Source organism: Camelus dromedarius, chromosome 19, assembly GCF_036321535.1.
Source record: "Camelus dromedarius isolate mCamDro1 chromosome 19, mCamDro1.pat, whole genome shotgun sequence".
Lineage (NCBI taxonomy): Eukaryota > Metazoa > Chordata > Mammalia > Artiodactyla > Camelidae > Camelus > Camelus dromedarius.
In genome coordinates, this window is record NC_087454.1 from 21,206,589 (window position 1) to 21,222,650 (window position 16,062).

The following is a 16,062-nucleotide window of genomic DNA, read 5'->3' on the forward strand; positions in this document are numbered from 1 at the left end:
GGTTGCCATGGAAGCCACTGGGGGATTATGGAGGGGAGAGCAGTAGGGTTTAGGGGATTTAGTGGAGGAACAGATGGGGTACTCACAGGGAGGCCGGGGGGCCCTCCGGGACCAATAGGGCCAGATGCTCCTGGGATGCCCTAGTAAGGGGAGGGGGCTGGTTCAACTGGGTCTTCCTCCTCTCCCCCTCCCCTACCCCATAGATGAGTCTCCACCCCCCATCCTCCCACCCCCAGACCTCCCAGGACCACGCCCTCTACTCACAGTCTCTCCCTTTTGTCCAGTGGAGCCCTGAGGGCCAGGAAGTCCTCGATCACCCTTCTCTCCCTGCTCCCCAGGGGGGCCAATCAGTCCAATGAGACCTGGGTGACCCTGGAAAAGGGGACAGGTGGTGAGGGGGATGCAGGGGGGAGACACGTGGATGGGGAGGAGAACCACAGGGGTCAGAGCCCAGAAGACAAGAGAGGCGTCAGGCACAGGTCTGAGGAAAGAGGGGGTGCTGTGTGAAGACTCCTGAAGAGCACAGGGTTCCCCCAAATGTTTCAGGGGTGAGGGGAGAGAGACCTGGCCACATGCTGTCACTCACCTTCTCTCCCTTGGCCCCAGCATCGCCCCGGAGGCCAGGAAGCCCTGGAGGTCCCTGTGGGGAGATAGGAGGTCACTCTTTTCAGGGAAAGGTGGGACCAAGCTCTCCCCCTCACCATGTCCCACTTCCTCCAGGGCTCCAGCTCGATGCACACTGCCCCAGGGGGACCCCACCCTACCCAGTCCATAGTCACTCACCACAGGACCTGGAGGTCCGGCCTGGCCTGTGGCCCCAGGACGGCCTTGCTGACCCTGTAGATTTGAGGGGACCACAGAGGTCAGGGAGTGTCCCCACACCACGCGTCTCCCACCTTGGCTAAGCCTCTTTGCGCCACAACTTACCACTGAGCCTGGGAGCCCCCTCAGACCATCAGGACCAGGTTTTCCTGCTGGGCCTGCAGGACCCACGGAGCCTGTCTTCCCCGGGGCACCCACAGCACCAGGATCCCCCTGAAGCACAAAAGAACCGTGTCTTGAAGGGCAGAGGAGCAGGTGTGGGTCGGGGCAGGGGGTCCAAGGTGGATGGGGTGAGGAGGGGAGAGTCAAACCCTGGGGCCCCTGGGGCAGGAATAAGTACAGGGAGTCCCACTCCCACAGGGGGCTCGATGTGGAGAAGGTGGAGCTGGGGTAGGCATATGGAGACAGGGATGTGAGGACCAAGAAGGGTGGGAACGCGAGGAACCTAGGGTGGCCTCTCCCTCACCTTGGCCCCCTTCTCCCCTTGTCGCCCCTCAGGACCAGGTGTGCCAGCAGGACCCTGCAGGTGGAGGCAGCAGTAATAGTCAGGCTCACCCCCTCCCCCTTCCTGTCCTCTTGGTGCACACACACACACACACACACACCCCTCCGTGCACGCACAGGCACAATCCCAGAGGCCAACTCACAGATGTGAGAGCTGGTACAGCGGTACCAGCTATTAAAATGCTGGCTAGCTCTGTGCATTTGGTGAAGAGCCTCTTGTCAACACACCGCCTAGGACCTCACCTCCTACCCAGCAACCAAAGGGTTAATCCCTGGCCCAGCAGGGGTCCCCAGGATAGCCAGTCCCTTCCCTCAGTGTCCATCCTGATTGGTCAATACACACCACCACCCCTGGCAAGAACACAGAGAACTTACAGAACATACCAAAATATACACAGCACAGGTACAAACACACATGGTCACGCACATAACGCACCTCACCCAAGGACAACCTGGACACCAGGCATCTCCCTACCCGCCCACCTGCCATTGCCCCAACCTCCATCCAGCCTGCCCCAGGACTGCCTCTCAAGGTCCCAGGTGTCCACCTCGCTTACCCGCTTTCCAAGTGGTCCAGGAGGTCCATTCTCCCCAGTGGGACCAGGGGACCCCTGTGGAGGGAGCAATAGGGGTGGGTGAGGATCCCCTGGGGAGTGGGGCACAGAAGAGGGAGAATGGGTCTGAAGGCCTGGGCTCAGTAGTGAGAGAGGGGACACCGGTCACTCACAGGCTGTCCTGGCTCTCCGTCCTCTCCACGGTCACCCTTAGCACCATCCTGGCCCTGCAGGGATGAAGCAAGGTCAGAGGGGGGCCCCTGACCTGGTTGGCATCACCCCCAAAGCTGCCAATCCTCCCATCCCTCCACCTGCCCTGCCATACCCCCGGTTCCCACATGCATGCCCATCAGAGAACCTCATTGTACCCTTCCCCTCCCTGTGTTAGACTCACCCGAGGTCCACTTTCTCCAGGAGGACCAGGGTCACCAGGAAAACCAACAGGACCCTAATCCAGAGGGAAATCAAGGTCAGGGTCACAGCCCCCTAAGCCCACCCAGAGCCAAAACAAACCCCCACAGGCACAGGCCACACTCTCCCCCTCTACAGGCAGTGCCCACCTGCACCACCCAAGGAAGAGGGTTCCCTGCACCCCCTTTCCCCACCTCATACACTGCATGCTGTGTAATGCTTTCAGGTCCTTAACTAGAGAGCTTTTTCTCCTTTTCTCTCTCTCGTATCCTAGACCCCATACATCCCTCCCAGGAGACCTCATTCCCAAAGCCTATTTCCCAGGTATTCCCCACACTCTCGGGCTCCCCAAACTCCAAGATCCTCACACTCACACACACCCGTATTCCCAGGTCTCCCATTCACAGGGCCCTCCTCACAAACTCACAGGGTTCCCTTTGGGGCCATCATCGCCGGTGGGGCCTTTAGGCCCTGGTGGTCCCGCCTCTCCTGGCTGCCCTGACTCTCCTTTCTCCCCACGCTCCCCGCGTGGACCCTGGAGGATGAGTGGAGGGTACAGATGGTCCCAAAGGGGTCTTGAAAATCAAGGATGCAGCCCCTGCCTCCAAGACACCTTCAGCCTCCCCCTCACCTCCTCAGTGACATTGGGGTGCACACAGAAAGTCAAGCCCATAGCGGGAATCCCTGGCCCCTCTTTCCTTCAAGGAAAGAGGGGGCAGGGCTCCCTCAGATCCAGGGACCAGGTGTCACAGAGAATGGCTGGGAGCAGACTCCTGGGCTTTGGAGGAGTTCCAGCTCCAGGAGGTCAGAGGAAAAGTGGGAGTGGGATTGAGGGGGTGAAGGGGGTTGGAGAGTGGGGCTTCAGAGCTACTACTCACCTTGACACCTGGCTCGCCCTGGACTCCAGGAGATCCTGACTCTCCTGGCTCCCCCTGCAAGGAGACAGGGGGTCAAAAACCTCCTCCCCCTCAACAAAATCCTGATACTCTCCCATTTCACTCCCCTTTGACTCTGCCCCACCAAAACTGGCAGAAGTCCAACCCTCATTCCCCGACCCAAACCATCCATTTGTCCTTTCCTAGTACCTTCTCTCCAGGGGGACCCAGGTTCCCAACACCTCCTGGGGGACCTTGTGGACCCTGGAGGAGGAACAGAAACAGGAATCATTGCTTAGGGGAGGAGGTACCCTGCCGACGGGCAGAGCCTGAATGAGGGCCTGAGGTCACGGACAGTGGGAGGCCTTCCCAGGGTCCAGCAGCTTCCCGTGGCCCCTGAGGTGAGAGTTTATAGTCTGAGGAAAGTGAAGCAGAGGACTGACCACATTTATCTGAAGGGACAAGGGGCTGAGAGGACTCACATCAGCTCCATTGGGTCCAGCTGGGCCTCGAGGTCCTGGGGGGCCGGGTGGTCCCTGGAGAGAAACAGACACAGGGATATGGAGAAGGGAAGTGGGAGGAGACAGATGGATGCACATGAACAGCGGAGGGTTGGGGGAGGCAGAGGTTCCTGAGCGAAGGGGACAGCCAGGCCAAGGAACAGCAAGCATGCAGGCTGCTGTGGGGTCAGTAGCAGTGGACTTTTGGGGTGGGGGATAGATGGGCAGGAGGGTGGCTAGTAGGTGGGGCTGGAATCAGTAGGGGTCACGCTCCATCAATGGGGTCACACTCACCATAGGGCCCACGTCTCCTGTTTCTCCCTTCTCTCCTGAGGGGCCTGGCAAACCCTGCACGGGTATACACAGCACAGACCCAGGTGACCAAACCACCTTAAGCACAGCCCTAGGCAGATGGACACCCCAGTTCCGTCCCCCTCAGATCCCACATGCCCCCCACCTCCCCAGTCCTCTGCCCTCATCTCCCCAGTCCTCATCAGCAGGGAGCTGGCGGCTGGTGGGAGGCCCAGGCAGACATCAACTCCATTGTGACCCCGCCGCTCAGCCCGTCTCCACCCCAACTCACCTGTAGACCAATGGGTCCTGGGGGCCCATTGAATCCTCTTGTTCCTTCATCACCTTTGGCTCCAAAATGCCCCTGGGGACCCCGAGCTCCAGGCTCCCCATCTGCTCCCTGAGGTGGGAGGAGGGCAGGGACAAGGACATGGAGATGGTCATGGGTCAGGTGTTTTCTAGCTACAAACCCCACACAGAGCCAGGCACCAGGCCAAGAGTCCCCAACTCCCACCCCCAAGCCCAAGGGCAGAGGGGAACTGAGGGCAGAGCAGAGGCTGCGGATGGCGCACCAGCACTCACCGCTGCTCCGGGCTGCCCCACAGGACCGAGGGGTCCAGGGGGTCCAGGAGGGCCCTAGAGGAGAAAGAAGAGTCAGAGGTACCAAGACAAGGGGAGAGACAAGGTGAGAATGAGGTTAAAGGCCAGAGGTGAGAAGTCAGAGGAGTGGACACTTACATGTTCACCCTTGTTCCCTTTAGTGCCCTTCTGTCCAGGGTCTCCCACCTCACCCTGGGAGGAGAAGGCAGGTGAGATATTAGAGAAAGGAGGGGGTGGGCTGGGGAGAATGAGACAGGGATCGGGGACCATGACCAGATCAGAGATCTCATCCAGAAAGAAGATGGAGGCATAGGTCTGTGGGTTTCCTCACCTTGTCTCCATCCTCTCCTGCCACACCTGGGGGTCCAGCAGGACCAGGAAGCCCCACCGGACCCTGAACCCCATCACGGCCAGTTGGACCAATGGGGCCCTTCTCACCCTGTGGGAAATGAAGAAAGAAGTCATGACCTAGAGATGGCCCTCACCCTCAAACAGCCCTACAGAAAACCCTCCGTAACCCATCAGCTCACAGGCCCCTCCCAGGTATCTTCCCTGGGACCCACACTTACCGGGACACCTTTCTCTCCTGCAGCTCCAGGGGGGCCCTGAGGTCCTGGGCGCCCTGGGGGGCCAATGGGTCCTCCAGATCCTGCTGAACCTCGCTCCCCAGGGGAGCCCTGAGACAGGAGATGCAGTCAGACCCTCAAGGAGCCCACAGCCTACCCATGCCAGCAGACCCCTGACCATGGGTCCCAGGGGAATAGCCCCAAATCAGGTGCATCATGACGGACCCTGGACTCCCTCTGCCCAGTCCCACAGCCCTGCCTAAATCCAGATGCCCCTCTCCATCCTCCCTCACCCACCCTCTTTCCTCATTCCCCTCTGCCTTTCAGGGACCCTGGACTCACTGCAGGGCCAGGGGGACCAGCCGGACCTTCATTCCCCTTCAAACCAGCTCCACCCTATGAACCAGAGGTTGGAGACAACAGACATGAGACAGGAAGGTGGGACACCACAGGCATGGGGTCCAGGAGACATGCAGGGAAGGATGAAGGTCGGGGAGATGGGAGTGGGGGTGACGATGAGGGGTGCCAGGATGCAGGGTGACTTGTTACAGGCAGTCAGGTGGGGTCACACTCACGGCAGTGCCAGGGAGGCCTCTTTCTCCTGGGAAGCCCCTTAGACCAGCAGGACCATCCTTCCCTGGGGCCCCAGGGGGACCAGGGTCACCCTAAAAGGAAACAAAAGTGATGAACCACAGCATGCTCCCAAACCAAGCAGAAAGATCTCAGCCCCCCTCAAATCCCCAACTGCCTGTTTCCTTCAGCACCCCAACCCTGGTCCCCCAAGTTCCCCTCTGCCGAGCCCCTTACTGACCTTTGTTCCTTCTTTTCCAGCTGTCCCAGTCAGTCCCTGCTCTCCAGGGGGGCCGGGCGGTCCTGGGTGACCTCTCTCCCCCATGGGCCCAGTTTCTCCTGCAGCTCCCTGGGAAAGAGGCAGAGACTCCAATCTCAGACCCTCCACCTCACTCTGGCCACCTTAAAATACCCCTCTAGAACCCCTTTATGTCTGCCCCAAAGCTCCTGGGGGCTTCCTGGGTTTCTCCTAGGCCTCTGTTCTGGTTTTAATTCCCCAGTGTGGAGTAGTAGCTACACCACCTTGCTTCCCTGCTGGGGAAACTCCTCTTTTCCAAGATGCGAGAAGATGAGAACTGGTCCAGGAAACAGTCTGATATTTGGGATCCCTGCTCCAAATCCCAGCCCCCACCATTCACCCAGCCCCAGGGCTCCAGGTCAGGCAAAGGAGAGGCAGGGGCATGTGATTGGGAAAAGGGAAAAGAGAGAGGCAGATAGACTAACTCCAGGGCCTGGAGACCTTCTCTCCAGCGGGCACACGTACCTGGGGTCCCACCACTCCTGGGGGGCCGGGGGGGCCAGTCTTCCCTTGGAAACCCTGAGGGAAGAAGAGAGGAGAGGCCCTCAGAACACATGGTCAAGCGTGGACGCTGGGTGCTGGCTCTCAGGGTCCCAGGGTAAGGGCAGGGTCACCACCCAGTCCTTGGCTGTGGTCTGAGCAGTGCCAGGATGCTCTCCACTCTGCCAGGAGAACTTTCCTGGCAGGCCTTCTGGACAGCTCTGGAGCTGGAGGGTCTGAGAGCCCAGGGGTATCACTTACCACTTCTCCTCTCTGGCCTGGATGTCCTGGCAGCCCGTCCTTCCCAGGGGGACCCTGGAAGGAGTTCAGATGTCAGATGAACTCCCAGTTGGGAAGGGGGATGGGGAAAAGGATTCACAGAACCAAGGCGGATCAGAGGTCATAGGTCAGCTTACCGGAGGTCCCTTGGGGCCAGGAAATCCGTTGGGGCCCTGAGGTCCAGGGAGACCCTAGAGACAGAGCTGAGTTGAGTTAAGAGAATGGGGAGGGGCACTGGGCAGGGGACACAGCCTCCTCCCTGAGGTGAGAGGGAGCTGGCTCCATTTGGGCTCCCTGGGGAGCTCTGGGGGACAGGAGGCTCAAGCCACACTCACCCTCTCTCCAGGGGGCCCATGGGGGCCATCACCACCCGATGTTCCCTGTGGGGGAAACAGAGAATGGGAGGAGCCACCTTCTAGCTGTCTCCAAGGCCGGAGGAGTTGAGCAGCACTGGGCTACGAGGCGGATGGAGAATGGAGCCCGGCCAAGCCCACTAACCTTAGCTCCAGACTTCCCAGTGGCACCTCGGGGTCCCCGCTGGCCCCGTGGACCCTAGAGAAAGGAGAAGGGAGTTGCCAGAAAAACCCCAAGGCACCCTTTTGCATCTTGAGCTGCATGTCTCTCCCCGCTGTACTCACCGTGGGGCCCCGCTCTCCCCGAGGCCCTGATTTCCCTGACAGGCCCTGGGGAATGAAGCAGAGACAACACATTACCCAAGGGCCCCTACAGAGCCACCCCTCCCTGTGCACCCCTTCTCTTCCCCCAGCTTACCCGGGCTCCCTTCTCTCCACTGGCTCCAGGAAAACCAGGAAATCCCAGGGACCCCTGGTGAGGATGAAGAGGAGAAAACTTGAGAAGTCATGAAAGGGGAGGGCCTAAGAAGGGCGCAGGGGGTCAGGAGAGGTGATGGAGGCAGTGGTGTGGGAGACCCAAGCCCTGCCAATAACTAGGTGTCCTTGGACAAACCCTGGTGCTTTCTGGGCCTCTGTCCCCTCACGGGTAGAATAGGAGTTGGCTAAATTCTCCCCAGGGTCCCCCACTGCTCTGTCAGTCTGTGCTTCCCGCAGTTAGGAGTCAGGGAAGGGAGAAGGAGGAGGCGCACAAAAGGGGCATTGCATCACCTTGGGACCCTGGCGTCCGGGGTAGCCAGGCAGACCGGGAACACCCAGCTTGCCCTGTGGAGGGACAGAGGGCAATTAGGAGCGAGAGGATCCTCCTTCATCCCTGGAGACCCCAATACTCAGAGGTGGGACCCAGCCCCCACCCAGCAACACTCCTTACCAAACCCCTAGCCACTGGCCCCTCATTTCCCGCCCCTCCACGGGCTGCCTGGCGTTTGTAATCTCTCTTTCCTGAAAGTGGATTTTCTGCAACTCTGGTGCTGGAATCTCGCCTCCTTAATGTCTGCAGCTCCATCAGGTCCTGAAGGTGCTGTGATCTCATCCCTTCCTACCTGTCAACCTCAGCTCCATCTTCCCCAGCACACACTCCTGCTCCACTGGGACCAGTCCCTTTGCAGGCCCCACATGGCCTCCACCCCTTGGCTCAGCTCTGCACTGCCCAGCTTCCCGCCATGCACCCCCTGCCTCCCGATGCTTCAGGGCCTGTCTTGTGAAGACAGCTGTAGAGCGGAAGTTGGGAGCAAGGATTCTGCAGCCTGACTGCTTGGGCTCAAACCTTGGCTTTTGCCCCTCACTAGTTGAGAGATTAAGAAACACCTTAACCTCCTGGTGCCTCTGCAAAACCTCTGCAAAACAGGACTGCAAGGGCACCCACCCCACAGGATTGATATGGCAAGTCAGCCCAGTGCCACACACAGTAAGGGCCTGGGGAGGGTTAGTGCTGAAGATCTCAGAGCCCACCTCCTCTCTGACTCTCTTCCTTCTCAGAACCCCTGCTGTGCTGAATTGACACATTTTTATTCTGCTTTGCAACAGGTACCCTCTGATGGCCACTATGCCTTGTCCCCATCTATCTGTTGTAAACTCTTCATGGCAGGGACTTTTCCTTGATTTCTTATGTATGCTCCCTTCACCCAGTGTCCTGGAGGTGCTGTATACACAGGGAGGAGCATAATTAATGCATGGTCATCTTCGATTGACTTGCTGACCTCAGCCATTGGCACCCCCATAACCACCCTGATCCCGGTGCCCAGACCCCCATCCCCTCCATGCCCTAGAGCATGTGGACACAGATCCCTCATCCCCCATCACCTTCTCGCCCATAAGCCCAGGAGGCCCAGGGTCTCCGGTGGGTCCGGTGCGTCCCTTTGGCCCCTCAGGACCATCCTCTCCCCTGGCACCAGGAACTCCAACCTCGCCCTGGGTGAGAGAGTTAGAGAGATGAAGGACAGGGACTGGGGGTGGGGGCTGGGCCCTGAGAGGAGAGACAGGCCCCAGAAAGGCCAAGTGGGTTTGGTGAGGGTCCCAGAAGTCACTCAGGGAGGCCCCAGGGGCAGGAGAGCGTTGTGATTGGAGAGCCGGTGGGACCAGACTGTGGCGCTGTGTTCCTGCTAGGACTAGGCTCTAAAGGGAGCAGGGGAGTCTGGGGTATCAAGGGACAGGCTGGTAGTTGGGGGGTCCAAAAGGGAGGATCATTAGCACTTAGAGTTGGGGGTCCAGGGTGGGGGTTTCTACTCACCCTGTCGCCTTTCACACCCATGTCACCTTTGAATCCAGGAAAGCCATCCTCGCCCTGAGAAAGACAGGGGGTGAGAGGAAACCACAGATGATGGAGGGTCAGGGTGTGAAAATGGAGGATTTCAGAGAATGTGGGTGGAAGGGTAGATTTTAGGAGCTGGAGGGCAAAGCTGAGCAGGCTGGCGGGAAGGGAGGAAGGAAGAGACGGGCAGAAAGGTGGGAGTGGGGCAGGGCAGGAGTGCTGGGAAGTCAGGGAAACACTGCTCACCTTTTCACCTTTGTGACCCTTCAGACCCCGAATTCCATCCACACCCTAAAATCAGAACGGGGATAGAGACAGAGAGATTAGAAAGGGAGGTTGGGCTGGAAGGACCAAGCTCCAGAGACCCCAGCTGGGTCCCCTGACCTCAGTCTTTATCTCTCAGCCAGGTGGTCCGTTACCTTGACACCTCGAGGTCCCGGGTATCCCAGAGGACCCTGAGGTCCAGATGGACCCTGGAAGAAGAAAGAGAGGCATCTATAAAGGGGTCTCAGGGTATCACTGTAGGAGTCCCAGGGGGTGGGAGAAAGGGAAACGACAACACGAGTCTGGACAGGGTTACAGGGTGTGGGACCGAGGGACTGTCAGAGCCATGTGACGAGACAAGGAAATCCCAGGGACTCTGAGGCTCAGGTCTGCGTGGGAACCCTTTGAGGGTGAAAGGAGGCATGGATGATCTCACCTGGTTTCCTTTGGTTCCAGGGGGACCTTCTTTGCCGGGGTGACCCTGGGGGTAGAGGAAAGACAACCTGACCGCTGACCCCTGTCCCTGTCCCTGCAGCCCCTCCCTACACTCCAGCCCAAATGCCCCCGTGACCTAATGAAACTGTTGGACCATTGGCGGGCACCACCAGTGACCTCCCAGTGCAAGGGACACACAGTACAGATACTCACTGAAGGCATTTGGAGGTCATTCTTGGGGGTGGAGGGTCAAGGGGAATTTGTATTAAGCAGTGGGGACCCACTTACCGGGGGCCCATCTGAGCCGGGCATGCCAGGGAGCCCTGGTTTCCCTCGAGGACCCTGCAAGAAGATGAGGAGGCCCAGGGTCACCAGAGGGGTCAGGTCTGAACATGTCAAAAGTCCCAGCCAGACATTTGAGACACCTCTACACCCTGCCTTGGCATATCCACTGTCCCACAGATCACTTAGTCACTTACCTTCTCTCCATGAGGGCCAATGGCACCCTGGGGCCCGGGCAGACCCTAAACACAGGGAGAGAGAAGTCACAGAGGTCCCCCAGGGGTGGGCCTCTCTCTCCCCAAGCCAGCGTCCCCCATTCAGAACATGAGCAGCAAAGGCTTGAGACTCTTAATTTCCTTTCCCCATCCAGGGTCTGACCCACTGTGGAAGCCCAGGGGAAGTCACTAACATTGGGGAGGGGGTGGACAGGACCACTCACCTGGGTCCCAGGAGTGCCCTGCTGTCCAGGAGGGCCTGGCTCTCCCTGGGGACCCTAGAAACAGGCCATGGGCAGGGGTCAGAAGGAGATGTTGACAGAAGAAACAGGGCAGAAAGCTGAGTCCCAGCAGGGACAGCAAGAGGGCAAAAACCAGAAGCAGGCAGGGGGTCAAAATGGTGGCAAGGGAACAGGATCTTGTCAGAGACCCCAGAGGCTAAGGGTCAGTGGGGTCTCCATGCCAACACTCACCAAGCTTCCTTTGGGACCATGGGGACCATCCATGCCTCGGACTCCCTGAAACATGAGAGGGGCGTGATCAGGCTGGAAAGCAGGCCTGGGCCCTGGAGGGACCTGTGGTTTCTGTGAGACCCGGCCATTCCAGAGGGTGGGATGGGGCGGGCGCACAGCGGTCAGACCTCCAATTCATCCCAAACCTAAGCAAATAGAGCCAGCCCAGATCCACAGGGCGTGGGTCTGTGGGTTTGTGGGGGTTTGTTTTGTTTTCCTTGAAGATTTTTTTTTAGTATGCTCAGAGCCTGTGGTGCACTGCACCATCTGGCCCTGCGAGGGCACCTGAGGGTGAAGGCTGAAGTGGGGTTAGGTGGGGGCCGGGGAGGAGGAGCTAGAAGGGTTAGGAAAGGTAGAGAGTTGATGAGGGCAGGGTCAGAAGTCAGGGACAGTCATTTACCGGGGGTCCAGGAATCCCAGGTGGGCCTTTGGGGCCAAGGAGACCTCGAGGTCCCTGCATTCAGGTGAGGGGAAGAGAGGGCATACATGGGTGAGAGAAAATGTGTCCCTTTCCGGCATACTCAGAACCAGGCCCCTCAACCCAAACCCCACAACTCACCGACTCTCCAGGCAGCCCCCGAGGTCCAATCTCCCCATCGTCTCCCTGGAGGAGGAGGACATGGTGAAGCAGCCTCACCTTCCAGACCTCACCCATACCAAGCCCCTGTCCTGGGAACGACACTCACCCGCTCTCCATCCTCACCAGGAGGCCCAGGAAGGCCCTGGGCACCAGTATCACCCTGAAAAATGGGCAAACAGGTAAGAGGGGTTGCAGAGTCCCCAGCATGGCAGACATGATCGTCTTCAATTAACCAACTAATTTCATTCCCTGAGCTCCCACTGGGACCCTCAGCTTCCTTCCCTTGTCTTGACATCCTACTTCCGCTCCCCTCCACAGAAGATCAGCCCCCTCACCCCAGCACCCTCCATCCTCGATATACTCACCCTGTGTCCCTTCTCCCCAGGTAGCCCTGGGAGTCCATCAAAACCTCGGTCGCCCTAGGGAGAAGAAGGGCAGCCCAGGTGAGGTCCCAGCCCCTTTCCCACGCCTCTTCTCCCTGTTGCGTCCTGAGTGGGGAGGGAACTGGGGGACTCGGTTATCCCCAGAAAATGAATGAGCTCAGGTGGGGCTGGGAGCTACGGGCATCAGAGAGGGGCCCAAGCCTGTTACCTTCACTCCAGGTTCTCCAGGCATCCCTCGGGCTCCATCAGCACCCGCTCGGCCCTGGGGGTGCAGGGGAAGTGTCAGAGAAAGCAGGGGCACAGCGCTCTACACCCCGTGCCCCATCTCCCATCTTCTACCCACACCCACCCTACCCCTGGGTCACTTACCCTTCGCCCAGCCTTTCCGGGAGGGCCTGTGAGGCCCTGAGGTCCTCTGGGACCCTGTGAGGCAGAGGTTGGGGGCAGGGTTAATGGGCATAGACAGAGGAGGCGGCACTGGGCTGGGGGTCATGTGGGTGGGTGGGGGGTGTCACCTGAGGTCCTAGGTCTCCAGATTCTCCTTTCAGGCCAGGGCTCCCAGGTTGTCCCTGTGAGAGAGAAGAGAGGGTGGCTATGCCGAAGGACACACCCATCAGTGGCCTCAAAGCCCTCCCCCAAAGGAGCAAAATAACCTTCAACTTGGTCCCTTTCCAGAACTATCCATAGCCCCCCCACATAAAGGATCCCCTGTCTCAGCACCCCACTCACTCACCAAGGGTCCAGGGCGGCCTGTGTATCCCATGGGGCCAGGGGGTCCACGGAGTGCCAGCTAGGGGGCCAGGGAGACAGCAGAGCTGAGGCAGAGGCAGCTGGAGAGCCCCCAACCCCAGTTCACCTTCCAAATTCACTCTCACACTCCTAGTCTTCATTCCACTGCCCCATATGCTCCCAAACCTCCCTCTCAGCCCCAGACAGATCCAGACCTTCCTCTGCCCTATGTTCACCCCAGCCTACACTTCCACCCTCTCCTAGAGTCTTCCCTTTCCCACCACGCCCCTCCCTCCACCAAGATCCCTTCCACCCTACACACCCGTGCCTGCTGCAGAATTGCCTGGGCCTGAGCCTCCTGGGCCGCCACCACAGGGCCCTTGTCACCTCCGCCACTGCCAAACCGGAACTGTGAGGCAAGGAGAAAAGACCCAGGTTCTTCCAGGAAATCCATTTGATCGTCCCAGCCAGAGGTGTTGTTCAGCATTTGTGCCCCATCTCCCAGGTTCTGGGACACTATCTCCCCCATGCACTCCTCCAGCATCTCCCATGGGTCCCAGATAATCATTTAGAAGCTTTCAGAAACTCAAGTCCTGTCCTCTTCCCCCACTCTGGCTTCTGCTTCTCAAAAGACTCTTCTTTGGTTCTAGACCCCCTGAAATTTAGTATTTTCTGCCCAATTCTAGATGATCCAAGTTTGGTTCTAGAAGATCTATATTTGGTTCTAGGTCATCTAATGAGGCCCTAAACATTCTACCTCCAAGATCAAACTCTTCGGGCAGATGGCCTTTAGAAACTCCTCCTTAGCTTTCCTGACCTTGTGGTTCTTGGTGACACAACACAATTCCCCTGCTCTCCCCCCCGTTCAGCCCATTCCAGAACTCAGAAGACACTCACTGGGAGCATAAAGGCTGTACCGGGAGGGCCAGGGGCCCCATCTGATCCAGGGAGCCCTGCTCGGCCGGGGGGACCCTGGAGGAAGGAGAGATGAGGATAGGGTGACAGATAGGGGGTTGTTAGGGTCCTGGCATCATTTTGAAACCCTCCTCAACAGAATAAATGTAGACCTCAGATCTTTCCCGAGCTTTCCCCACACCCCCATGGAGAAAAATGATGGTGAGACATCAGACTACTCCCCTCCCCAACCAGAGTCTGCCCTCTTCTCTGGGTGCTGGGGGGCACAACAGCCCCTCACTCATTAATCAGCCAGATAATGAGAAATTACTGAGCATGGTACCCACACTGGGTACTAGTGGCTCCTCTGCAGACCTCCCCACCACACACAGGACGCTGTCATACCCTCTCGCCAGGGTCTCCAACTGGGCCTGGATTGCCTTGTATGCCAGGGGGACCAGTCAATCCCTGAAGAACAAAAGAAGAGGGGATAGGGTGTGGGCACTCAGAGAGAAGACAGTTATGTGATTGAGGGGTGGTCTCTACAGAAGAGATCTGGGAATCTGGGAAGCTTTGATTGGAAGGATGTTCCGGAGTTCTAAGAAGAAGGCCTGGGCATATGTGGGGAAGGTACAGATGAATGTGTAGGCATCGTCTCTGTGAAAAGAATGGAGGCAAATGGGTCACAGCTAGAACTCACCGCAGGGCCTTCTGGACCAGGGGGCCCCTCCACCAGCATGCCCTGTGGAGTCAAAGGTTAAAAGTGAGAGGCTATAGGGCTAGCACCCCCACCTCCTTCCCTTCTTCCCACTGCCCTCCGCTCAGTGACCAGGGTGACTTACAGGTTCCAGCACTGCAGGCTCCCCCTTCTCTCCCTTCAGCCCCCGGGGTCCACGGGCAGCCTGAGGGAGACACACATGTAACCCCCAGTGGGGCCTGTGAGCAGCCAGGACACTAGCACTGCCCCCACCCCAGTGGCAGTCTCAGGTCCTCTAGAGACCTCTCTGACCCTACCTCCAAGTCCCCCAGCCCTCCCCTAAGACTCCATCTTCACAGACCTCCCAGGTCTAGCAAGGGAGACCTCAGGGCTCTCCAGCCCCCAATTCCCAGCCCCACCTCAGCAAACACAATCTCCTCATCTCCCTGAGAACCTCTCAAGAATGTCCCCAGACACTTCCTGGGATTCCAAACTCCCCAACCCTCCAAACCCTCTTCTGGAGGACTATACCTTATCCCCCAAACTCCCTCTGACCCCAGGAATCCTTATCACCTTAAGAAACCATAGCTTCCTCACCTTCAACTCACCAAATAAGAATCTCTCTAAGACTGTGGATAGAGTTTTACTTGGGTTTGGGGGAGCTCATGCATCCATATGAGAATCTGTCATAATCTATGGGAACTTTCTCCAGAAAAGAAAAAGTGTATGCCCTTATGCAAAAAATTTTCTTTAGAATTTCAAGGAGTTCACAAGTAAAACTCCCCAGAGGTTAAACATTCATACTCTAAGTAGATGTGGAGAGCAGTCCCCGCTGATATCCCAAAATTAGACCTCATAACTGTTTTTTTGGAAAATACAGCTCTTGGGCTCAGTTACTCAAGTCCCAGAGCAGAGCCCCTCAAGTCCTCCCAGTTCCTCTCCCATCAAGGATGCTACACCCTTCTTCTGGCCCTCATGTATACTTCAAGCCCACCAGTAGCCTCTCTTCCACTCAGATGCCCACCCCCAAATCTGGAGCCAGAACCAAGATAAGGACAAAGAGAAGGGAGGATATCCTCCAGCACCTCCCACTCTTCAACAAAGACCTTCAAAATGCCCCCCTCTACCTCCATCCTGACCAAACAATAATGATCAGTTTCCAAACTCTCCCATATCCCACACTGACCCTAGATTTCCAGAAAGCAGCAGAGGGTCAGAGGTGGCAATATTAGAGAAGGGAAGGTGGGCTGAGTCAGCAGGGTAGAGGTGGCAGCTCCAACTGCAAGGCAGGCAAAAGATGAAATGAAATAGACAGGAAATATCCCCACTGATAGGGAGTGGTTGAAAACATGGGACACAATTAAGGGAGACAGAACAAAGAGACAAACATTTGGAAGCAAGAATGATACCAGGGCCAAGAAAAATTAAACATGGCCAAGATGGCTAGAAAATGAACCGGATAAACAGGAAGTGGTTGGACAGACAGGAAGCAATCAAGAAAAGAGGATCCAGGAAGTGGACCTTCAATAACAACATGGTGACCATGACCAAGAGAGAAAAGAAATTCACAAAGCAGACAGAAAGTGCTTCTTGGAAATGGATTATGACAATTAAAGGCAATTCTTCCAGCAAACACAAATATCAAGGCTAGTACACACAG

At 57.7% G+C, this 16,062-nt stretch overlaps 1 protein-coding gene across 1 annotated transcript in view; it reads right to left on the reverse strand.

Moving 5' to 3' along the window:
* The window catches only part of COL11A2 (collagen type XI alpha 2 chain), a 28,968-nt gene that overhangs the window by 4,068 nt on the left and 8,838 nt on the right, over window positions 1-16,062 (reverse strand). The window contains exons 9-60 of the mRNA XM_031434966.2: window positions 14,548-14,607; window positions 14,406-14,447; window positions 14,111-14,173; window positions 13,709-13,783; window positions 13,134-13,220; window positions 12,816-12,872; window positions 12,598-12,651; window positions 12,452-12,505; window positions 12,291-12,344; window positions 12,065-12,118; window positions 11,806-11,859; window positions 11,679-11,723; window positions 11,520-11,573; window positions 11,081-11,125; window positions 10,832-10,885; window positions 10,590-10,634; window positions 10,399-10,452; window positions 10,112-10,156; window positions 9,831-9,884; window positions 9,658-9,702; window positions 9,391-9,444; window positions 8,964-9,071; window positions 7,872-7,925; window positions 7,522-7,575; window positions 7,389-7,433; window positions 7,249-7,302; window positions 7,086-7,130; window positions 6,888-6,941; window positions 6,733-6,786; window positions 6,457-6,510; window positions 5,935-6,042; window positions 5,699-5,788; window positions 5,466-5,519; window positions 5,127-5,234; window positions 4,889-4,996; window positions 4,696-4,749; window positions 4,540-4,593; window positions 4,250-4,357; window positions 3,961-4,014; window positions 3,649-3,702; window positions 3,377-3,430; window positions 3,170-3,223; window positions 2,719-2,826; window positions 2,275-2,328; window positions 2,054-2,107; window positions 1,884-1,937; window positions 1,289-1,342; window positions 928-1,035; window positions 784-837; window positions 587-640; window positions 265-372; window positions 87-140 (exon numbers count right to left, since the gene is read on the reverse strand). Coding sequence (XP_031290826.2) covers window positions 87-140; window positions 265-372; window positions 587-640; window positions 784-837; window positions 928-1,035; window positions 1,289-1,342; window positions 1,884-1,937; window positions 2,054-2,107; window positions 2,275-2,328; window positions 2,719-2,826; window positions 3,170-3,223; window positions 3,377-3,430; window positions 3,649-3,702; window positions 3,961-4,014; window positions 4,250-4,357; window positions 4,540-4,593; window positions 4,696-4,749; window positions 4,889-4,996; window positions 5,127-5,234; window positions 5,466-5,519; window positions 5,699-5,788; window positions 5,935-6,042; window positions 6,457-6,510; window positions 6,733-6,786; window positions 6,888-6,941; window positions 7,086-7,130; window positions 7,249-7,302; window positions 7,389-7,433; window positions 7,522-7,575; window positions 7,872-7,925; window positions 8,964-9,071; window positions 9,391-9,444; window positions 9,658-9,702; window positions 9,831-9,884; window positions 10,112-10,156; window positions 10,399-10,452; window positions 10,590-10,634; window positions 10,832-10,885; window positions 11,081-11,125; window positions 11,520-11,573; window positions 11,679-11,723; window positions 11,806-11,859; window positions 12,065-12,118; window positions 12,291-12,344; window positions 12,452-12,505; window positions 12,598-12,651; window positions 12,816-12,872; window positions 13,134-13,220; window positions 13,709-13,783; window positions 14,111-14,173; window positions 14,406-14,447; window positions 14,548-14,607 — 3,273 coding nt within the window. The remainder of the gene's footprint in view (window positions 1-86; window positions 141-264; window positions 373-586; window positions 641-783; window positions 838-927; window positions 1,036-1,288; window positions 1,343-1,883; window positions 1,938-2,053; window positions 2,108-2,274; window positions 2,329-2,718; window positions 2,827-3,169; window positions 3,224-3,376; window positions 3,431-3,648; window positions 3,703-3,960; window positions 4,015-4,249; window positions 4,358-4,539; window positions 4,594-4,695; window positions 4,750-4,888; window positions 4,997-5,126; window positions 5,235-5,465; window positions 5,520-5,698; window positions 5,789-5,934; window positions 6,043-6,456; window positions 6,511-6,732; window positions 6,787-6,887; window positions 6,942-7,085; window positions 7,131-7,248; window positions 7,303-7,388; window positions 7,434-7,521; window positions 7,576-7,871; window positions 7,926-8,963; window positions 9,072-9,390; window positions 9,445-9,657; window positions 9,703-9,830; window positions 9,885-10,111; window positions 10,157-10,398; window positions 10,453-10,589; window positions 10,635-10,831; window positions 10,886-11,080; window positions 11,126-11,519; window positions 11,574-11,678; window positions 11,724-11,805; window positions 11,860-12,064; window positions 12,119-12,290; window positions 12,345-12,451; window positions 12,506-12,597; window positions 12,652-12,815; window positions 12,873-13,133; window positions 13,221-13,708; window positions 13,784-14,110; window positions 14,174-14,405; window positions 14,448-14,547; window positions 14,608-16,062) is intronic.